The 19,823-nt window shown below is 43.4% G+C and overlaps 1 protein-coding gene across 9 annotated transcripts in view; it reads left to right on the top strand.

Moving 5' to 3' along the window:
* Window positions 1-19,211, top strand: part of Rnf214 (ring finger protein 214) — a 37,919-nt gene extending 18,708 nt beyond the window's left edge. For 5 of the 9 annotated variants that reach the window (XM_076576183.1, XM_076576187.1, XM_076576184.1 and 2 more), the window contains exons 7-14: window positions 11,763-11,859; window positions 12,094-12,182; window positions 14,002-14,092; window positions 14,274-14,372; window positions 15,263-15,639; window positions 15,747-15,879; window positions 16,720-16,815; window positions 17,747-19,211. In XM_076576183.1, coding sequence (XP_076432298.1) covers window positions 11,763-11,859; window positions 12,094-12,182; window positions 14,002-14,092; window positions 14,274-14,372; window positions 15,263-15,639; window positions 15,747-15,879; window positions 16,720-16,815; window positions 17,747-17,812 — 1,048 coding nt within the window. In that variant the 3' untranslated portion in view covers window positions 17,813-19,211. Of the gene's footprint in view, window positions 1-11,762; window positions 11,860-12,093; window positions 12,183-14,001; window positions 14,093-14,273; window positions 14,373-15,262; window positions 15,640-15,746; window positions 15,880-16,329; window positions 16,435-16,719; window positions 16,816-17,746 lie in introns of all 9 variants that reach the window. The other 4 variants (XM_076576182.1, XM_076576186.1, XM_076576181.1 and 1 more) reach the window with 1 other exon arrangement.
* The last annotated feature ends 612 nt before the right edge of the window (window positions 19,212-19,823 follow it).

Below are 19,823 nucleotides of genomic sequence, written 5' to 3'. Positions count from 1 at the left end.
ATTACTACACAGAAGTATTGCATGCCCAGTTTTAGGTATCTAGGGATCCGAACTCAGGTTGTTCTGTACATGTAGCAAATATTTTGCTATGAGCATCTCCACAGCCCCATGATCAAGATTTCTAAAACTTATTCCATTTGCTTTATGTCCTGAGGGTCATTTTTTTCTTCAGAAACTCAGGTTATGGGAATGTTTTAAATGGTTGTGTTATTCAGCACCACAAGTGGCACACTATACGCCATTTATGAAAGAATTATCTGGTGATGATCGTGTCCTCTTCTTAATATTGTAACAAGAGCAGGAGGGGCCTTAAGTTTGGTTGAACTCTCAATTTTCCAAGTTGCTTGATATCACGTGCTTGAAAATTCACAATTATGAATTCTATGATAATGTTATGTAAATGTTGTTGTCATTCATTTTATTTATTATTTAACTTATTGAGAAAAACTTGGCTGTTATAAATATGTAAGATGCTAAGTCAAAAATAGGTAGCAAGCTCACTTACTGATTTATATTCCAAAGTGAGAGAACTTAACTGTGGCACCTCCACATTCAAAAGAATATTAAGGAGAGGCTCTGGAGGGTGGCCAGTTGTGTTGAGAATCTGGTGAATGATTAGGAGGTAGGTCACAATGATCATTCTCAAACAGTTATGTAGAATCTATTGAGGGCCAAGCATTGTCTTTCGTGTTGCTAGTGATCATAACAGCTAGCACCCCACCTATGGTAGCATTGACTCGGCCACAGTTTTCACAGCTGATTTGGGGAAGATGAGGTACAGATATGGACATGTAGCAACTCATCACAGGGTATCTTAAAGAGTAGAAATGAGTCTATAATTCTGTCTAGGCCCTGTGACAAATTTCCTTTGGCTCTGGACTCTATACTCTTCCCTTTGATTGAACAGCTACAAGTAATTAATGATAACATTATTACTGCTTGTGATCTTTAAGATTCAGGTTTCTTTGTTTGTTTGAGGTAGACCCTCCATATCTAGTTCTGGCTAGCCTGGAACTTACCATCTTTCTGCCCTCCTAACCACTTGCTTGAATTATAGTCTTATTGATTTGCCTCAAATTCACTGTGTCCTGGACCCTTAGGTATTAATAATTAACAAGGACTCCAACATTTTTATATCTATTTTGTTTATCAGTATTCACTGAGCTAGATATTAAGGCAAAAATATATTATGTGCTGATTTATTTTAAGAATAACATAAAACTTGTATGTTAACATAAGTAACATGTTGAAAAATTGTTTTTCAGGTTTCTTAGTTAGGGTTTTTATTGCTGTGAAGAGACACCATGACCACAGAAACTCTTAAAAGGAAAACATTTAATTGGGCTGGCTCGCTTACAGTTTCAGAGGTTCAGTCCATTATCATGGCGGAGCATGGCAGCGTGCAGGCAGACATGGTGCTGGAGAGTAGCTGAGAGTCCTACATCTTGCAGGCAGCAGGAAATGGACTGAGATACTGGGCGTTATTCTGAGCATAGGAAACCTCAAAGCCCGCCCCTGCAGTTACACACTTCTCCATCAAGGACACACCCATTCCAACAAAGCCACACCTCCTAATAGTGCCACTCCCTCGGAGATTACGGGGGCAATTACATTCAAATTACGACAAATAGATTAAATCGGTTTATTTTGAAGAATAACATTGTTTAGATGCTTATAAATCTCTTTAGTGGAAAAAAACCATTTTTTCTGAATTTAACTGATAGTAAACGTTCTTGTTGAAGTCTGTAAGGAGATTGCAGTACATAGGTGAGCTAGAAGAGCAGGAGTTATTTTAACAGCTTCTAAGTATAGTTGTGAGTATTCTTTGATATGCTAAAGCATTTCATATGATCAGTTTGTTAAAAGTTAGTTTTGAAGTGGAACCTGAAACTACCTTGATAAACTTTTTGAACTGCTATAATTGCTGTGATAAAATCTGTTAGGGTGTGTATGGGGTTGGGTGGAGTTGTAGTTAGGGTTAGGATGGTGCCTCACACATGCTCTGATATATGTGTGTGAATATAGCACTGGGCTATATTCCCAGCCTACTTTTGTTATTTTGAGACAGGGTCTACATTGACAGGGTTGGCTTTAAAGTTACTCTGTAACCCAGGCAAACATTGAACTTGAGATCCCAGCTTCAGCCTCCAGTATAGCTGGTATTACAGCCTGTGCCACCAGGCTGCCCAAGATCTGATGGTTTACCTTGTTGTTGTTTTGGTTTGCTTTTTAAAACAGTGTCTTACTTTGCAGTCCTGGCTGACTGGGAGCTTATTGTGTAGACTGGGCTGGCCTCAAGTTTGTAGTCCTCCTGCCTTTGCCTCCAGAGTGCTAGGATTGTAGCATGTCCTACAAGACCTTGAAACTTGAAGGATCTTTTACCTAGTTTGTCAAATGGAAGAAAAACTTTTCCTGTACCTTTTTAGGGTTAGCAAATTAAAATTCTCAGATCAATAAGAAAAAAAGTTTATTTGTCGTGCAACATGTATACACATGGAAGAACTACTAGAAAGCAGTGCTTAAAGGGGTTAGAATTTGAGGGTCTGTGCCATCTTCTTAGGCAAAGAGAAGAGGGAAGAAAATACTTATAGGGAAAACATTTTTTAAGTGTGTGTGTGTGTGTTACTTAGCATTACTATTGCTGTGATGAAACACCGTGACCAAAAGCAACTTGGAGAGGAAAGGGTTTATTTCACTCACAGTTCCCTATCATTCATCGTCAAAAGCAGTGAGGACAGGAACTCAAGCAGGGGAGGAACCTGGAGGCAGAAGCTGATGCAGAGGACATGGAGGGGAATTACTTATAGGCTTGCTCCCCATGGCTTGTTCAGCCTGCTTTCTTATAGAACCCAGGACCACCAGCCCAGGGATGGCACTACCCATAAGGCATTTACTCAATTGGCATTACATTCTTTCAACTTGACACTGTAGTTTGTGTCAAGTTGACAATTAGCCAACACTGTGTGTGTGTGTGTGTGTGTGTGTGTGTGTGTGTGTGTATGTGAGAGAGAGAGACAGAGACAGAGACAGAGACAGAGACAGAGACAGAGAGACACCTTGGATGTCATCCCCATGAACACCATTCACCTCCTTTGAGAGAGGGTCTCTTGTTGGCCTGGAGTTCAACAATTAGGCTAGACTGGCTGGCCAGTGAGCCCCAGAGATCTGCTGTCTTCCCCTGCCCTGTGCTGGGATCACAAGTGTGTGCTCCCACCATGCTCAGCACCTTTATGTAGGTTCTGCAGATTAAACTCAGATCTTTGAGCTTTCAACGCGAGTACTTTGCCAGCTGACTCATTCCTGTAGTCCCCAAATGATTCCCTGGAGAGGGATGAGAACACTTAGAGACCATTTTGTGGAAAGAAAAATGAGCTTTCAGTAGATGAGAATGTCTATGAACTAGGGAGGTGGTTTAGTCAGTCAAGTGCCTACTATGCAAGCAAGCATGAGGACCTGAGTTGAGATTTTCAGCAACTGCTAAAAACCAGGGATGGCAGCACACATCTATAACCCCAGCGCTGGGGATGGGGGTGGTGAGAAGATCCCTGCAGCTCATTGGCCAGCCAGGCCAGCCAGGCTAGCAGAATTGATAAGCTCCAGGTTCCATGAGAGACCTTGTCTCAGAACTTAAGAAGAGATAGCTCAGTGTTTCCTGTGCAGACACAAGGAACTGATCTCCAGCACCCCTGTGAAAAGCTGACATGGCCTGTAGCATCTCTATATCCCCCACACTGGGGATACAGAGAGAGGCAGATCCCTGGCGCTACCCAGCTAGCTAGTCTAGCTAATCTTTGAGCTGTAGGTTCAGTGAAGGGACTCTGCCTCAAAAAAATAACATGGAGGGAAGTAGAGGAAGACACCTGCCATCTACCTCTGGCCTCCACATGTAGTGGAAGGGCTGTAAGCTCTCTAAAAAAGGAGGCTTGTTTGATGGCTCCTGTTCTTCCTCTGGGAGAAGATCCACTGTGAGCAGTTCATGACAGCTTTGCTCTCTAGAAGTTGCTGCTTTGGCTCTCATAAGGGAAATTATGAGAGCTTTTTCTTCCCCCTGCAACTATGGAATCTCAGTGTCTTTTAAAATAATCTTTACACCCATTTAGTGGATCCCATAGTTGATCTGATAACACAATGCATATTTACTAAATATTGGCCCAATGTTTTGTAGATCTTCCAAGTGTTGATACAATTTTGTATGCAAAAATTTAAAATCTGGGGCTGGAGTGATCGTTCAACAGTTAAGAACACTGGCTACTCTTGTGGAGAACCCAGGTTCGAATCCCAGCACCTACATAGGGTGGTTCATGACAGCCTGTAGCTCTAGCTCCCAGGAATCCAATGCCTCCTTGGATTCCTCTTCTGACCTCCTTGGACATTCTCACACATATGACATACACCGAGGTACAGACATAGAAATAAAAATAAAGCTTAAAAACCAAACAGTCCCTTTACCAAAAGAGAAAATGACTGAAGTCAGAAGAATAGAGAAGTATGTATTTATTAGTCACAAAAGTGAGGATACTGTCACATGTCATGTATTCTCAGGAAAACTCCAGTGTCAGCTCATCAAAGAATGAAAATGAAAAAGGTAAATACTGTTATCTGTCCTTCTTTCCTTCCTATTTAGTTGTTTGTTGACTTTGGGACAGGCTTTCTCTGTGTAGCTGTGGCTGACCTAGAACTCACTCTCTAGACCAGGCTGGCCTTAAACTCAGATTCACCTGTTTCTGCCTCCTGAGTGCTGGGATTAAAGGGGTGCGCCACTACTGCCTCCTCCCTCCCTCCCTCCCTCCCTCCCTCCCTCCCTCCCTCCCTCCCTCCCTCCCTCCCTCCCTCCCTCCCTCCCCTCTTTCTTTCTTTCTAGTTTACAAATATAAAGTTGTAGCTCTGTGGAGTGGGCCTTCGGTGTGTTTGGGGACCCTGGCTTACACTCTGAAAAGTACAGCTCTATCCCCATGGCTTCTGGCGCCATCTCTGTGCTGGTGCCTCTGTTTTGTCCTGCTGGGATTTTGTGCCCTTGACCCTTGCCCTTTGCACAGTTGGCTTGTTCTGCCCACATTTTCCTTGTCCCTTTTGCTCACCAAGCAAAACTGGAAAAGTATCTGGGTTCTGTCTGTAAGTTTAAAAATGTGTAGCACATTGAGACTACTGTTAAAGATGTTGAATCAATGAAGAATTTATTTCAGCAATTTTTTTCTGTATCTAATCATTCTGTGTATGGTTGCACTGTTTTAAGAAACTGATTTTAAGCCTGGCATGGTGGTCTGAGCCTGTATTCTCAGCACTTAGGAGGTGGAGGCAGGAGGATCAAGATTTCAAGGTCAGTCTCCTCTACATTTGAGGTAAGCCAGAACTGCAAGAGAGCTATGTCCTAATAACCCACACACACCCAAAAGAAAAAGAAATTGTCTTGAGCTCAGGAAGTACAACTTTGAACACCACAGCTGACTGTATCTACTTATCTCTCCACTGGATTTGGTTCTGCTTTGTCTCCTTGCCCGTATCTAGAGTATAACATAGTTCTGCAAGAAAGGCCTTTGCCTGAGGACTCAGAGATCCTAATTCTGCTCTCTCCTCTAAGTGTCAGAGAATATGTATCTATCTCATGGAACACTTAGCATCTGCGCCTGTACTCCAAGGCAGCCGTCTTCCTACAGCCACTTGTCACAGGGAAAACAATGTTTTGTTTTGGAGTCAGATTCTCATTATGTAGCCTTGGCTATATAGACCAGACTGACCTCAAACTCACAGAGTCCTCTTACCTCTGCCTTCCAAGTGCTGGGATTAAAGGCATATGCAACTGTGCCTGGCCAGGAAATAAAAGTATATTTGTATTTTAGTTTCTCTGAAGAAAGTTGTTCTAGCATTCAAATGATAGCTGGCATATATGAAGCCCTTATTATTTGCTAGAGACCATCTTAGGCATTTTGAATACATTAACTTGTTTAGTTTGCACCATGGTGCTATGGAAGGTGGATTCCTGTGTTCTCCCCACTTCATACTCCAGGAAAGAAGGCTCAGAAAGCCTCACTGGACAAGCAGTGCAGAGTAGTGAGCTGGGGTGGACCAGGTGGCTCACCCAGCTCACCTTCCTCTCACATCTAACTTCATCACTTGCTCACCAACCTGTGTTGGTCACACAGAGGCTGCTGTGGCATCAGTTATGATTGTGAAATTGAAAATCACAAGGAAGGGGCAGGAGAATGCTCTGCAGTCAAGAGCACTGATTGCTCTTCCAGAGGACTAACATGGCACCTCTGTTACTCCAGTCCCAGCGGACCCACCACCCTAGTCTGGCCTCCAAAGACACTTCGTGCACATGTCTCACAGGCATGCATATGGGAAAAACATCTGTACACACACACATCCACAATAGCGTATCCACCACCCTAGTCTGGCCTCCAAAGACACTTCGTGCACATGTCTCACAGGCATGCATATGGGAAAAACATCTGTACACACATACCCACAGACAAAAAATTTTAGATTTATTATTTTTTTTCCTGTATATGAGTATTTTGCTTTCATGCGTATCTGTGTACCACGTGCATGCCTGGTTCTCATGGAGGTCAGAAGAGGGCATCAGATCCTCCAGAACTGGAGTTATAGATGATTTAAAGATTTAAGTTCACATAGTCATCTAGATTTTAAAAAATAATAACAAGGAAGGGTTTTTTTGTTTTTTTTTTTTCCTTTTTTGGTTTTTTGAAACACTGTTTCTCTATGTACCCTGACTGCCCTGGAACTTGCTTTGTAGACCAGGCTGGCCTCCAACTCACAGAGATCAGTCTGCCTCTGCCTCCCGAATGCTGGGATTAGTGTGTGCCACCATCATCTGGCAACAAGGAAATACTTAAGTCAGTAATAATAGACCTGCATCATGGACAGCCACTTTGTTTTAAGACAAAAAATTTTAGATTTATTTATTTTTTCCTATATATGAGTATTTTGCTTGCATGTGTATCTGTGTACCAGGTGCATGCCTGGTTCTCATGGAGGTCAGAAGAGGGCATCAGATCCTCCAGAACTGGAGTTATAGATGATTTAAACCACTATGTGGGTGCTGGAACCTGAACCCAGGTCCTCTGCAAGAGCATCCAGTGCTCTCAACCACTGAGCCAATTCTCCAGTCCTGGGCAGCCATTTCAAATCACAGGTTTTGTTTTGTCTTTAATTGTTGTTTTTGTTTTGTTTCTAATTTTTTAAAATCTTAGTGTGTATCTGTGTGTACATGTGTTCATGCCACTGCATGGATGTGGAGGTCAGAGAACAACTTAAGAGTCTCAGTCCTTGCCCTCTTTGCTTGAGACTGGGTCTCTTTGTTGTTTTGCCAGCTAGCCTATAAGCTTCCAGGGACTCCTTCCCATCTCCATATGAGAGTGTCGTGATAGGCCAGGCGATGCTGGCACACGCCTTTGATCCTCTGTCTCAAAGGACCACCCCCCACAAAAAATTGATAAGATTACAGACACACACTGCTGCTCTTGGAGGGTGTGGGTTCTGTTCCCAGCACCAACACGGCAGGCACCTAACTGGTTTATAACTGCAGTGCCAGAGAACCTGACGCCCTCTTCTGGCCTTCCTGGGCACTGCAAGAATTCCGTGTTCAAACATACATGCTGACAAAACAATGATACACTACACGTAAGAAATAAAATAAATAAATCCTGGGATAAATAAGTGCTGGGATTAAAGGGATGTGCCACCACCGCCCAGCTTCATGACTAATTCTTTACATGTGCTTTCTTAGGTATCTTTCTCATCAAAGCCATGATGCAAACACTTGTTTTTATAAATGGAGAAAATGATGTCTACAAAAATTAAATAACTTGTCTAGGATCATATAAATAATACAGTTGGGGGTCTCTATATTAAATTATTTTTATAATTTGTGTGGCTTCTATGATAAAGAACAAAGTTCATTTTTAAAAATATTTAAACATATCAAGACCTGTAATAAGCCAGGATTGTACAATATGATTGAATTTATTAATTTCAACCACTGATATCTAAAAACTACACATGAGAAATAATGGAAGTGTAGGATTGAAAGAAATTAAACAAATTTTTAAAATTCAGCTGAGCATTGCAGCTCACATGGCCACTCCCAGCACTTGGGTGGCTGGGGCAGGAGGATGGCTGCAAGTTCTAGTCCAGTCTGGACTACAGAGTGAGGCCTGGGCAAAATCAAAAGCCATAAAACACTTAATGATTGTATTTTGCCAAAAGTAGGGAACTGGTGTGTGTGGTGTTTTTTGGTTTGGTTTTTTTGTTTTTTTGTTTTTTTTTTTCCCACACTTATTTACTTACTGTGTGTTCCCTGGCTGTTCTGGAACTCACTCTGTAGACTAGGCTGGCTTCAAACTCACAAGGATCCAACTGCCTCTACTTCCCAAGTGCTGGGATTAAAGGCGTGTGCCACTACTGCCCAGCTTGTATGTGTCTTTTATATGATGGGTTATTTGAAAATCTGATGGTTATGTTATAGTGTAGGTAACATATAAGGAAGCTGAGTACTTTTTATCACTATTCAGGAACTTCCCCATTTGTTTAATTTTAATTTGGTTCTATATGTATGGGTATCTTTCCTGTGAATCACTTGTATATCTGATGCCTGGGAAGCCAGAAGAGGGTGGCAAATTCCCTAGAATCAGAATTAGATGGTTGTGAACTAACATGTGGGTGCTGGAAACCAAACTCAGCTCCTTTGGAAAGGCAGCTAGTGTTACTAACTGCTGAGCCATCTCTCCAGCCTCATTAATAAAAATTTTATTACACATATTTATTTGGGTGTATGTACTGATAGGCTGTCCTGTCAGCCAACTCCCAAATAACCACACAGAGGTTTATTATTAATTATAAATACTTAGTCAGTAGACTTTTTTATTAATTGTAAATACTTGGCCGATAGTATAGGCTTATTACTGACTAGCTCTAACAACTTAAATTAACCCATATTTCTTATCTACATTTTACCATGTGACTTAGTACCTTTTTTAACATGGCATGTTTATCTTGCTTCTCCTGGCAACTCTGTCCTCTTCATCCTTGAGCTTTCTACTTGTCTGAAAGTCCCACCTAACCTTTTCCTGCTTAACTATTGGCCATTTAGCTCTTTATTAAACCAATGAGAGCAACATATCTTCACAGTGTGCAAAAAGACTATTCTATAACAATACTGGCTAGTTTTATGTCAGCTTGACACAGCTAGAGTCATTTGGGAAGAAGGACTCTCAATTGAGAAAAGGCCTCTATAAGATTGGCTTGTAGGCAGGTCTGTAGTGCATTTTCTCAGTTAGTGATTGATGTGGGAGGACCCAGCCCATTGTTGGTGGAGCCATCCCTGGGAGATGGTCCTGAATGCTATAAGAAAGTGGGCTGAGCAAGCCATGAGGAACAAACCAGTAAGCAGCACTCCTCCATGGCTTCTGCATCAGCTCTTGCCCTAACTTCTTTCAGTGATGGATCATGATGTGGAAGTGGAAGCTTATGGTCATGATGTTTTGGGGGTTTTTGTTTAGTTTTGTTTTGTTTCCGAGATAGGTTTTTCTCTGTGTAGTCCCGACTATCCTGGAACTCACTCTGTAGACCAGGCTGGCTTTGAACTCACAGAGATCCTTCCTCTGCCTCCTGAGTGCTGGGGTTAAAGGTGTGCGCCACCACCACCTAGCACATTCCACATATTCTTTTTGTTGGTTTGTTTTTGTGTTTTTAGAGACAGGGTTTCTCTGCGTAGCCCTGTGTCCTGGATCTCACTCTGTAGACCAGGCTGGCCTCAAACTCACAGAGATCCGCTTGCTTCTGCCTCCCAAGTGCTGGGATTAAAGGCATGCACTACCATGCCCTGCCGTATTCCACATGTTTTTATGGTGAGAAGATTCTAGCTTTGGAGGGTTTTTGGAACTTGAAGCTTATGTGTTGGTCAGGAAGGTATAACCACCTATAAGCCTTTAAAGAACTGCTAGAGAATTCTTCCTGTGACAAGTTAGTTTGGAGACCACATGGCTCCCCTACTCAGGTCTGTTAGATGGACAGAACTTGTCAATAGAAAGCATATGCAGATTGATGTCAGTAATGAATGAGTGTGTAAGTCGCAGACATACCCAGAATCTCAAATAGAGGGCGGGGATGTGTGGAGAATTGGGTTATAAACAAGACTATGTGAAGGGAAAGAGCCTTAGACACTTCTGGTAGGAGAAATGCTTCTGGGGCTGGAGAGAGAGCTCCGCAGCTGCTCTTCCAGAGCACTCCAGTTCATGGCAGGCCACAAATGTCTGTTATTCCACTTCAGAGCCTCTAAGGACACCAGGCACAGATACGGTACACAGTCATACATTCAGACAAAATACCCATACACATAAGATAAATACATTTAAAAAGAGAATTGCTGCCTTTTGCTGGGCGTGGTGACTCACACTTTAAGCAATGGGGAGGCTGAAACAGGAGGATTGCTCTAAGTTTAAGTCCAATCTGGGCAGCATAGAGACCCTGTTTGAAAAAAAAAAAACTGAAAAAGACTACAGATGGCAGGTCTTTGGTCCCAGCACTCGGGATGCAGAGGCAGGCGGATCTCGGTGAGGTCCAGGCCAGCCTGGGCTACAGAGTGAGTTCCAGGACAGCCAGGGCTGTTACACAGAGATGCCCTGTTTCTAAAAACAAAACAAAACAAAAAGAGCATCAAAGATAACTTAAAACATTTCATTCCGTTCTTTTCGTGAATTTGAGTAATTTGTGCTTCCAGCTTACAGTCAAATGTAATATGAGAAAATTCTCCCCTTGTCTCTGTTCCACAGTGGCCTCTTCAGTCCTGAGTGTTAGGGTCAACTGTCCCAGTGCAACACAGAAAGACCCATCTCTTAGGAGATATTTCAGTGCAAGGCAAATCAGAACAGTTGGTCACCTTAATCCTGAACATATTACACCATAACGATGGGAGTTAGGGGCAGGAAGCATTTTAAAATGGAGGAAATGGATAAAAATGGGAAGTGCTAAGTATGATGGAAATATATTTTCTTTTTTGAGACAGAATCTCATCCTATAGCCCAAGCTGGCCTAGAATATAGTGTGTAGCCTAGACTGTCCTTAAATTTGTAGTGACCCTCTTGTCTTAAACTCTCAAGTATTATTACCAAGATTCTGAGCCACCTGCCATACACAGTTCACATTTTGCTTCTGAAGAATTTTACTATAGTTAGGAAATGCAGAGATCAGTAAGCCAGTGATAAATGATTGATTGATTGTGCATTAAAGTTGAGTATTACCTGGCCCAGCATTTGGTCCTGTGTTCTCCACTACCCTCATTGAAAGACACACTGAGAAATAAAAGGAACACCATAAAGGTTTTGAATGCCCTAAATACATGAAACATTGTGCCTTATGAGGGGTTTTGTTTCTTTGAGACAGAGTCTCACCTTGAAGTCTAGGCTGGTCTGGAATTCAAAGCAATCCATTTGCCTTAGCCTTCCAAGAACTAGGATTATAGACATGAGCTACTATGCCCAGCTAGGTTTGGGTTCTAAGAGATATTCCTTTCCTGCACTGGGTAACTTTATTTGAGCAAGTGGAGAAGGGAACGTTTCCCTTATTGGACCTGTTTGCAGTTTAGGCTATTCTACACATCATTTGTCTGTCTCCAAAGTGAATCCTGGGAGTGAGGCTTCATGTAGCAGCCCCCACAGAACAGTCGGGTTTTCCTTTTGCCTTGGTGTTGCTCAGCAAACTTACATTTGCTTCCTTAATCTTGTTCTTGGCTTCTTACTGTACAGAGAAGTGTGGGAAATGGAACTGGATAGACTCAAGAACCAGGATGGTGAAATCAATCGGAACATTATGGAAGAGACGGAGCGGGCTTGGAAGGCTGAGGTAAGAAGAGACAATGTCTTCAAAGACTTGGTCTTGTGCTCCCAGGTGCTATATAGTTTTGATAAAGTACTTAAAAGACTGGAGGTACTTGTTTTAATTACAGGTAGTTTGTGTTTGTAAAGTGCTCTCTTTTTCTCTCTCTCTCCCTCCCCCCCACCCCCCCACCCCTCTGTATGTGTGTGCACAAACACGCATGTGTATATACATGAATGTGTGCATGCATGGGTTCCTTAGATCCTGTCACTAGAGAGCCGGAAGGAGTTGCTGGTGCTGAAACTGGAAGAAGCAGAAAAAGAAGCCGAGCTGCATCTGACTTACCTCAAGTAGGTGCCTCCTCTAAGGCCCAGGCTAGCAGGCCTGGCTCGCAGCTGTGTGTGCCTAGAGTCTGCCTAGGACTCTGAGGCTGTCACTGTGTGTGCATCCATAACTGTTTCAGACTTCTCTTCCATGTTCTGCACTTCCTCACTCTTTCCTCCTTTTATAGCTTTGCACTTTCTATTATCGTACTTCTGTTTGAGTAAATACCATCTGCTAAACTGTCCAAGCATAATGTAGGTCTTTGGAGTTTTGTTTCCTCCATGACCGTTTCTCCTCTGTCTGCCACAGGATTTGGAGGATTCCTATAGCATTTCCAGACAGCCAAGAACCCTCTCTGTGGTTGATCCTTTCTTAAATATTTGGCTTAAAATATTTGTCATGGTGGCACTTTCCTGTAATCCCAGTACTTAGGTGTCCGAGGCAGAAGGATCAAAAGTTCCAGGTCAGGATGGGCTACATGGGAGACCCTGTCAGACAGAAAGGTGATATCATTTATGTGAAGCAGATGACTTAGACTATTGGGTTCCTCTAGCACTTGTTCCTACCTCTTCTTTTAAGGACCATTACCCAACAACTGTGTCTCAGGGTGTAACTGGAGTTTAGGGCAAAAGCCCAGGCTCTGGCAGCCCTAGCAGGCTGTGCTCAGTCACTCATCATAGTATACCTGTTAAAGAGATCAGTAATGGTGAAAAGCAGAAAACATGTAATCAGTGTTGCCACATTGGAAAGAACAGATAAAGAGACCTTTGGAGTACCAACATGAGCTTTGGATTGATCTGTTTATATAGGTTTTTAAAAAGACTATTTTTATTGATTTTGGTGTGTGTATGTTTGAATGTTTGTATGCACATGTGTACAGGTACCCACAGACAGGTCTAGGGGTGTCAGATCCCCCACAGTTGGAGCTGTAAGCAGTAGTGTGATGCTCAATGTGGGTGCTAGAAACGAACCTTCGTTCCTCTGCCAAAGAAGTAGCACTATTAACTGTGAGCCATCATCACTCCAGTCTAGTCTAGGGTTGAAGATGGGATTTTGTGTAGTCCAGGCTGGCCTGGAACACTCGATCCTTCTGCCTCTGCCTTCAGAATGTTTGGTTTACAGGCATACAGCACCACATGGCACAGAACTTCAGGTTTAAATGGAGGAACTGGGACAAGGGGCAGGAGGGGTAAATAATTAACCAATCTGGCTCAAGATGTGGTCTTATTGATATTTGTCTCAGTTCTTGTTCTGCGAGGTGATATGAAGAAGTCCTTTAGTTGTCACCACGTAAGGGCATCTGTCTGGTTCCCACAAGATCACCACTACTACTCTAGGGTTCAGGCTTACCCTCTTGGGTGATTGTCCTATCAAGGACAGTTGTTCCTTGGAAGAAGACTGCAATTTTAGGATAGTTGTCTTTGTGTCATTATCACCAAAAGGGGAGGGTATAGATTAGATAAGCAATACTAAGTAACAAATGAGAGAGTGACACGCCTAGGTAGAGTCAAGCGTACTCTGCTCCAAAGCGGAGAACACATACGAAATGGAGGCAGGAGTGCTGGACTGTCATCTTGCTTTCAGTTACTCTGAAGGACCAAGCACAGAACCAAGGCTTTTTAGCCCAAACCGTTTCTAAGTATGTATTTTACATGAATTAAGAATTGATTGTTGCCCAGGAGGTGGTAGAGGTAAACAGATCTCTGTGAATTCCAGGCCAGCCTGGCCTACAGAGTGAGTTCCAGGACAGCCAGGGTTACACAGAGAAATCCTGTCTTGGGGGGAAAAAAAGAATTGATTGTTGTTTTGTTTTTTGAGTTCTGTGAATTCTTCATTTCTTGAAAGGTCAACTCCTCCAACCCTGGAGACAGTTCGTTCCAAACAGGAGTGGGAGACAAGACTGAATGGAGTTCGGATAATGAAAAAGAATGTTCGGGTAAGTGTAGCTAAGGGTGATGGTTTGGTCAGCCCCAGTTCGTGCTCCAGCCCTCCTGACGGCAGGCAGGGGGACTGCCTTGTTCATTGCTGCACAGAGCGAGCGAGCGAGCGAGCGAGCTTGTGTGCCTTCTCCAGAGCTTTTCTCAGCCTAAAGGATCATCTTCTCCTTCCTGTTCCAGGACCAGTTTAATAGTCACATCCAGCTAGTGAGGAATGGAGCTAAGCTGAGCAGCCTTCCTCAGATCCCTACCCCAACTCTGCCTCCGCCCCCCTCAGAGGTAAGAGTGCTGACTTGAGCCCACCCTTCTGTGAGGTAGGCGAAGTCAGGGTTGTCTACTTGTTCTTCTTATGAGGACATTGGGGAATCCCTATTTAGTGCAGGAGTATGAGAGCTGCCCACTGATGTCTGCCCCAGTTTTCTCTCCTAAAATATTTTTGGTTTTGTTTGTTTATCTTTGTTTTTCGAGACAGGGTTTCTCTGTGTAGCCCTGGCTGTCCTGGAACTTACTCTGTAGACCAGGCTGGCCTTGAACTCACAGATAAATCTGCCTGCCTCTACTTCCTGAGTGCTGGGATTAAAGGCTCCTAAACATTTTTATGTGTATGTTTATATAATGTATGTGTGAATGCATGCTTGTATATGTGTGCACATGTGCATTGCAGGTATGTTTGTACGTGTGTGGGTGTATGTGTTCCTATGCATTTAGGCCAGAGATCAACTTTAGGTCGCTGTCTTTTAAGATTCTTTTTTTTCTTAAGACAGGGTCTTACTATGCATTTCTGGCTGGCTTGGAACTGACTATGTAGACCAGGCTGTCCTTAAATTCACAGAAATCCACCTGCCTCTTCCTCTTTAGTGCTAGAATTAAAGACATGTATTATTACACCCAGCCTGATTTCTTAAAACAGGGTCTCTCACTGAACCTAGAGCTCAAGGGTTGGCTAAACTGGCTGGCCGCTATAGGGATCTGCTTGACTCTGCCCCCCACATCATTGGGTTACAGATATATGCCCTCTATAGGCCTTTACATGGCTACTGGGATGTGAACTCAGGTCTTTATACTTGCAAGGCAGGTACTTGACCAACTGAACCATCTCCTTATCCCTTGCTCCAGTTCCTAATCTTTTCTCCCCATCTCTTTTGTCCTCCACCTCTTCCCCTTTGCAGGCAGATTTCATGCTTCAAGTATTTCAGCCCAGTCCCTCTCTGACCCCTCGGATGCCCTTCTCTATTGGGCAGGTCACAATGCCTATGGTCATGCCCAGTGCAGATCCTCGCTCTTTGTCTTTTCCAATCTTGAACCCTGCCCTTTCCCAGTCCAGTCAACCATCCCCACCTCTTCCTGGCTCACATGGGAGAAATAGCCCTGGCTTGGGTTCCCTGGTCAGCCCTCATGGTCCACACATGCCTCCTGCTGCCTCCATCCCGCCTCCCCCAGGCTTGGGCGGGATTAAGGCTTCTACTGAAACTCCCCGGCCCCAACCAGTAGACAAACTGGAGAAGATCCTGGAAAAGCTGCTGACTCGGTTTCCACAGTGCAATAAGTAAGTGCTCTTAAGGATCAGTTCAGGTATCTGCCAGAGAAATATTTGTGGTTGGAAATAGGGAGCTTAGGGGGATGTTCCCCATAAAGATGGATGTTCTTTCTCAGGGCCCAGATGACCAACATTCTTCAGCAAATCAAGACAGCACGTACCACCATGGCGGGCCTGACCATGGAGGAGTTAATCCAGCTGGTAGCTGCACGGCTGGCAGAGCATGAACGGGTGGCATCGACCACTCAGGTAAGAGGAGCTACAGGGAGAGAACTTAGACCTACTGAGAGGTTGAGGAAGAAGCCAACTTCAGAAAAACGGGGAGTGAGGAGCATCAGAGCAAGCGGTATCTGGTCTGCTCTTTTCATCGTTTAAAGTGAAGGATTTCTTCTTGTGTTGTTGTTTTTTAAAAATTATTATTTTCTGTGTGTGTGTGTGTGTGTGTGTGTGTGTGTGTGTGTGTGTGTGAGAGAGTGAGTGAGATGTATTTTCACGGGTACATGTGTGGAAGTTCGAGGACAACTTGTGGGAGTCCATTTTCTTCTATCATGTGAGTTCCAGGAATTGAACTCAGGTCATTAGGCTTGCGTGCAAGAACCTTTACCCACTGAGCCATCCTGCTGGCCCCAGTTTCTTTTTTGATACATGCTCTGTTGCTCAGACTCTCTTCCCTCACTCTGAAATTATTTCTACCCACAGCCACTTGGTCGGATCCGGGCTTTGTACCCTGCTCCTCTGGCCCAAATCAGTACCCCAATGTTCTTGCCTTCTGCCCAAGTTTCATACCCTGGAAGGTCTTCACATGTAAGACTCTTTTCTTTTAACACTGGGATGTGGAGAAGCGCAGGGTGAGGAGGGAGTGGGTTACAGGTAAGAATGCTAGAGGAAACCGTTATCTCCACAGCAGAGTTGTTGGCAGCCCTACTGGGAACATGCTGCACAGACTCTAGGCAAGAATCTAGGTTTGGACTCATATTTCTTTTGCTGAAGAATAGTTTTGCTCCATGGAACTATCGGATAGAGTCATGGGCATAGCAGGCAAGGTAATCCGGAGGTTGGCCAGCTGTGACCAGCTTTCTTGTCCCACAGGCGCCACCCACCTGTAAGCTGTGTCTGATGTGTCAGAAGCTTGTCCAGCCTGGTGAGCTGCACCCGATGGCCTGCACCCACGCGCTGCACAAAGAGGTAGATCCTGCTGCTCGTTCTTGTGCTCTGCTTGCTCTCACAGCTGAGGCCATTTCTCTGGAGTAGTTGACTAGGTTAATTCCCATCATTAATGTTTAGTTACGAAGTTTTTAGTCACTTGGGGACTCACCATCGGTAGAGTTCGGAATCTGCAGCTAGGATGTCATAGCTTTTAATCCCATTTTCTGTAGGTGACTAAATGCAGTTCATAGTTAAACCCTGATAATCTTTTTTCTTGGTTATGCTTTGCTTTAGCTGACAGGAGTGATGGGGCCTGATTATGAGATTAATAACTCCATTAACGGAATAGTTTGAAGGCCTGTCTGTTATCTTCACTGACAGACTCACAAGTGACTCCTGCTAACAGCAGGGTGATTCTTCTTAACCAGTTTGTTTTGTTCATTTTGTTTTTCCAAGAAGTAAAAACTGTACTAACATCTAAATTCTTTTAGCTCCTTATGTAGGTAAGGATGACTTTGAACTTTTTTTTAACTTTGAACTTCTGATCCTCTTGCCCTCACCTCCTATGTGCTAAGATTACAGGTGTGTGTCACCATACCTGGTTTATGTGGTGTTCTGGCTCAAACCCAGGACTTTCTGTATGCAAGGCAGGCACTCAGCCCAGCACCTACATTCTAGATAAGAAAAAGCCCTGGCGGCACACGTTCATACATGGAGTAAATTTTTTTTAATGGTGGAAAAAAAGACACCTGTGGTTATCCCCTGGCCTCCATTAATGTATGCACCTACACAAGCATATTTTCATACTAACATAACATGCAGAGAGATCCCACTGAAACAGCCCTGCTAGTCCATCCAGCCCTTGTGAGAACTTTTGAGAGTTAGATCTCGTGATCTTTATAGCACTCTCTGCTAACTTTACTTTTTTCCCAGCCAAGTCTGAGGTATATGTGTGTCTCTTTCTTTCCAGTGTATCAAATTCTGGGCCCAGACCAACACAAATGACACTTGTCCCTTTTGCCCAACTCTTAAATGATGGACCCGACTGGGGAGGAAGAAGAGGAGAAACCGATGTGAACAGGAAACGCGGGTTCAAGATTTCTAAAACTCTATATTTATACAGTGACATATACTCATGCCGTGTACATTTTTATTATATAGGTAATGTGTGTATAGAAAGTCTGTATTCAAACGTTCGTAATGAAAGTATGTATATAATGCAGATATACCCTTGTTCCCCCTCATCTTGCAGTTCTTTTTGGGGTTGCAGACTATAGGGAATATGACATTTAATTTGGCCTTGAAATCACGATTCCTGCATAGGATTGTTGTCTAACCCATTTTAGAAAGCTGCTGTTGCTCTAAGGCCATCCTGCTTTGGTTTGGCTCAGCCTCTAGTCCATTTCTGTAAGGCTCATGTATGCAGAATTGAAGCCTGGTGCTCACCTGCTGTCCAACCAGATGCCTTGCTTTGCAGGGGCCTCTAGAAGCTTTGGTGTTGTTTTAGCCACTCCAATGATAAAATGATTGAGGGGGAAAAAATGTAACTCTGATAGTTTGATTTTTTTCATTGAACATTTTACTGTGTTAATGCTCATTATTTATACATTGATATCAGGTATACAGGATATTCTGTTTTATGTCAGTAAAATCCACAGTCCAAGAACATAATCAGGTTCCATTCCTCCCACCATCTTCTGTCTGCTCTATTTCCTGGAGAGAAAAGCACAATTCATAGAATTTTCCCTGGGCCTAGCAACTGTCCTTTGTTGTCACTGGCTTGGCCTCCACTGAGCAATGACAGACCAGCCTTGCAGAGTGCTCACCCTTCCCATTCTTCTTGTCTCCTAATCTAGCTATCCTCTCCTTCAAAGGTTAAGGCAGTTGGTTCACAACCAAGTTGTTTGGTGACCTTGGGTGAGCTCCAGACAGGCACTGGGGTGAGATGTCTGTGCAAAATTATTTGCAGAATAATCATGGGATGTTGGATTTTCGTTTGTGAAACAAGGAAGCTATGGGGACACCTCCCTGTCTGGGATAAAGTGGAGACAGTGAGATGACGGGGTGGGGCTTGACAGTCCCAGCCGTGTTCTGTAGATTCCCATCTGGAGTGAGGTGGCTCGCCTCTGCTTATGCAGCACTTCTGGGTTTTGTCTGGGACGTCTGTGGCTTAGAGAACCTGGAGTCTTTTCCAATCTTTATCTTTACTCCTATAGTAAATGGCTTTAATTACCTTCTTTTTTAGCGTTAAATAAGTGTTAACCAAGGAAAAAGAAATTGGATCTGGGGGAAGGGCAACATTATGTTACCAACAATTGATGTTTTCCCATTCTGGAACTGGGAAATGCTTGTTGAATCTAGCAATTTGTATTAGGATAGCAAAGACTTTCTCCTTTCTGAGCTAACTAAATTCTTTTGTTTTTTTTCTTCCTTGCCTATGAGCTTATGGATGAATTCTTTTCTTTTGCCTTATTTGTCCAGGTTGATTGACAAGCATATTTAGGGAACTGGACTTCCCAGGATTACCTTGGCATCTTAAAAGGGGAATGGAGTGGCCTGAGTACTCAACTTTTTAGAGGTCAGGTGACCTACTTTCTTTGGTTAATTAAGTACTTCTGTCTTCTTGTCTCCAGTTTGGTACTGTCTTGAACAGAAAAGATGACAAAATGGAAGACGACTTCCTTTGTTCTTTTCATGTGGGGGATTCATTTTGTCTTAGAAGCTTAAGATTGTTCTCTCCCTTCAACTGTGCAGCAGCCTGGCACTGGCTGTGTAGAACCTTTCAGTGTCCCCTGAAAACTGTAAATTGGAAGTGAGTATAAAGAATATTGTGTCTAGCCAAACATAGTGACACAAGCCTGTAATCATGGTGTTTGGGAGGTGGACAAAGGAGGGTCAGGAGTTCAAGACTAACCTGGGCTACATGAGACCGTGTCTCAACACCTCCCACAAAAAAAGCCCCACACAGACACACATACACACATATACATGGTTTCTATCGAGGAGTGGTGGTACACACCTGTAATCCCAGCACTCAGGAGGCAGAG

Source organism: Peromyscus maniculatus, chromosome 7, assembly GCF_049852395.1.
Source record: "Peromyscus maniculatus bairdii isolate BWxNUB_F1_BW_parent chromosome 7, HU_Pman_BW_mat_3.1, whole genome shotgun sequence".
Taxonomy (NCBI): Eukaryota; Metazoa; Chordata; class Mammalia; order Rodentia; family Cricetidae; genus Peromyscus; species Peromyscus maniculatus.
This window is presented reverse-complemented; position numbering and strand designations above follow the sequence as displayed.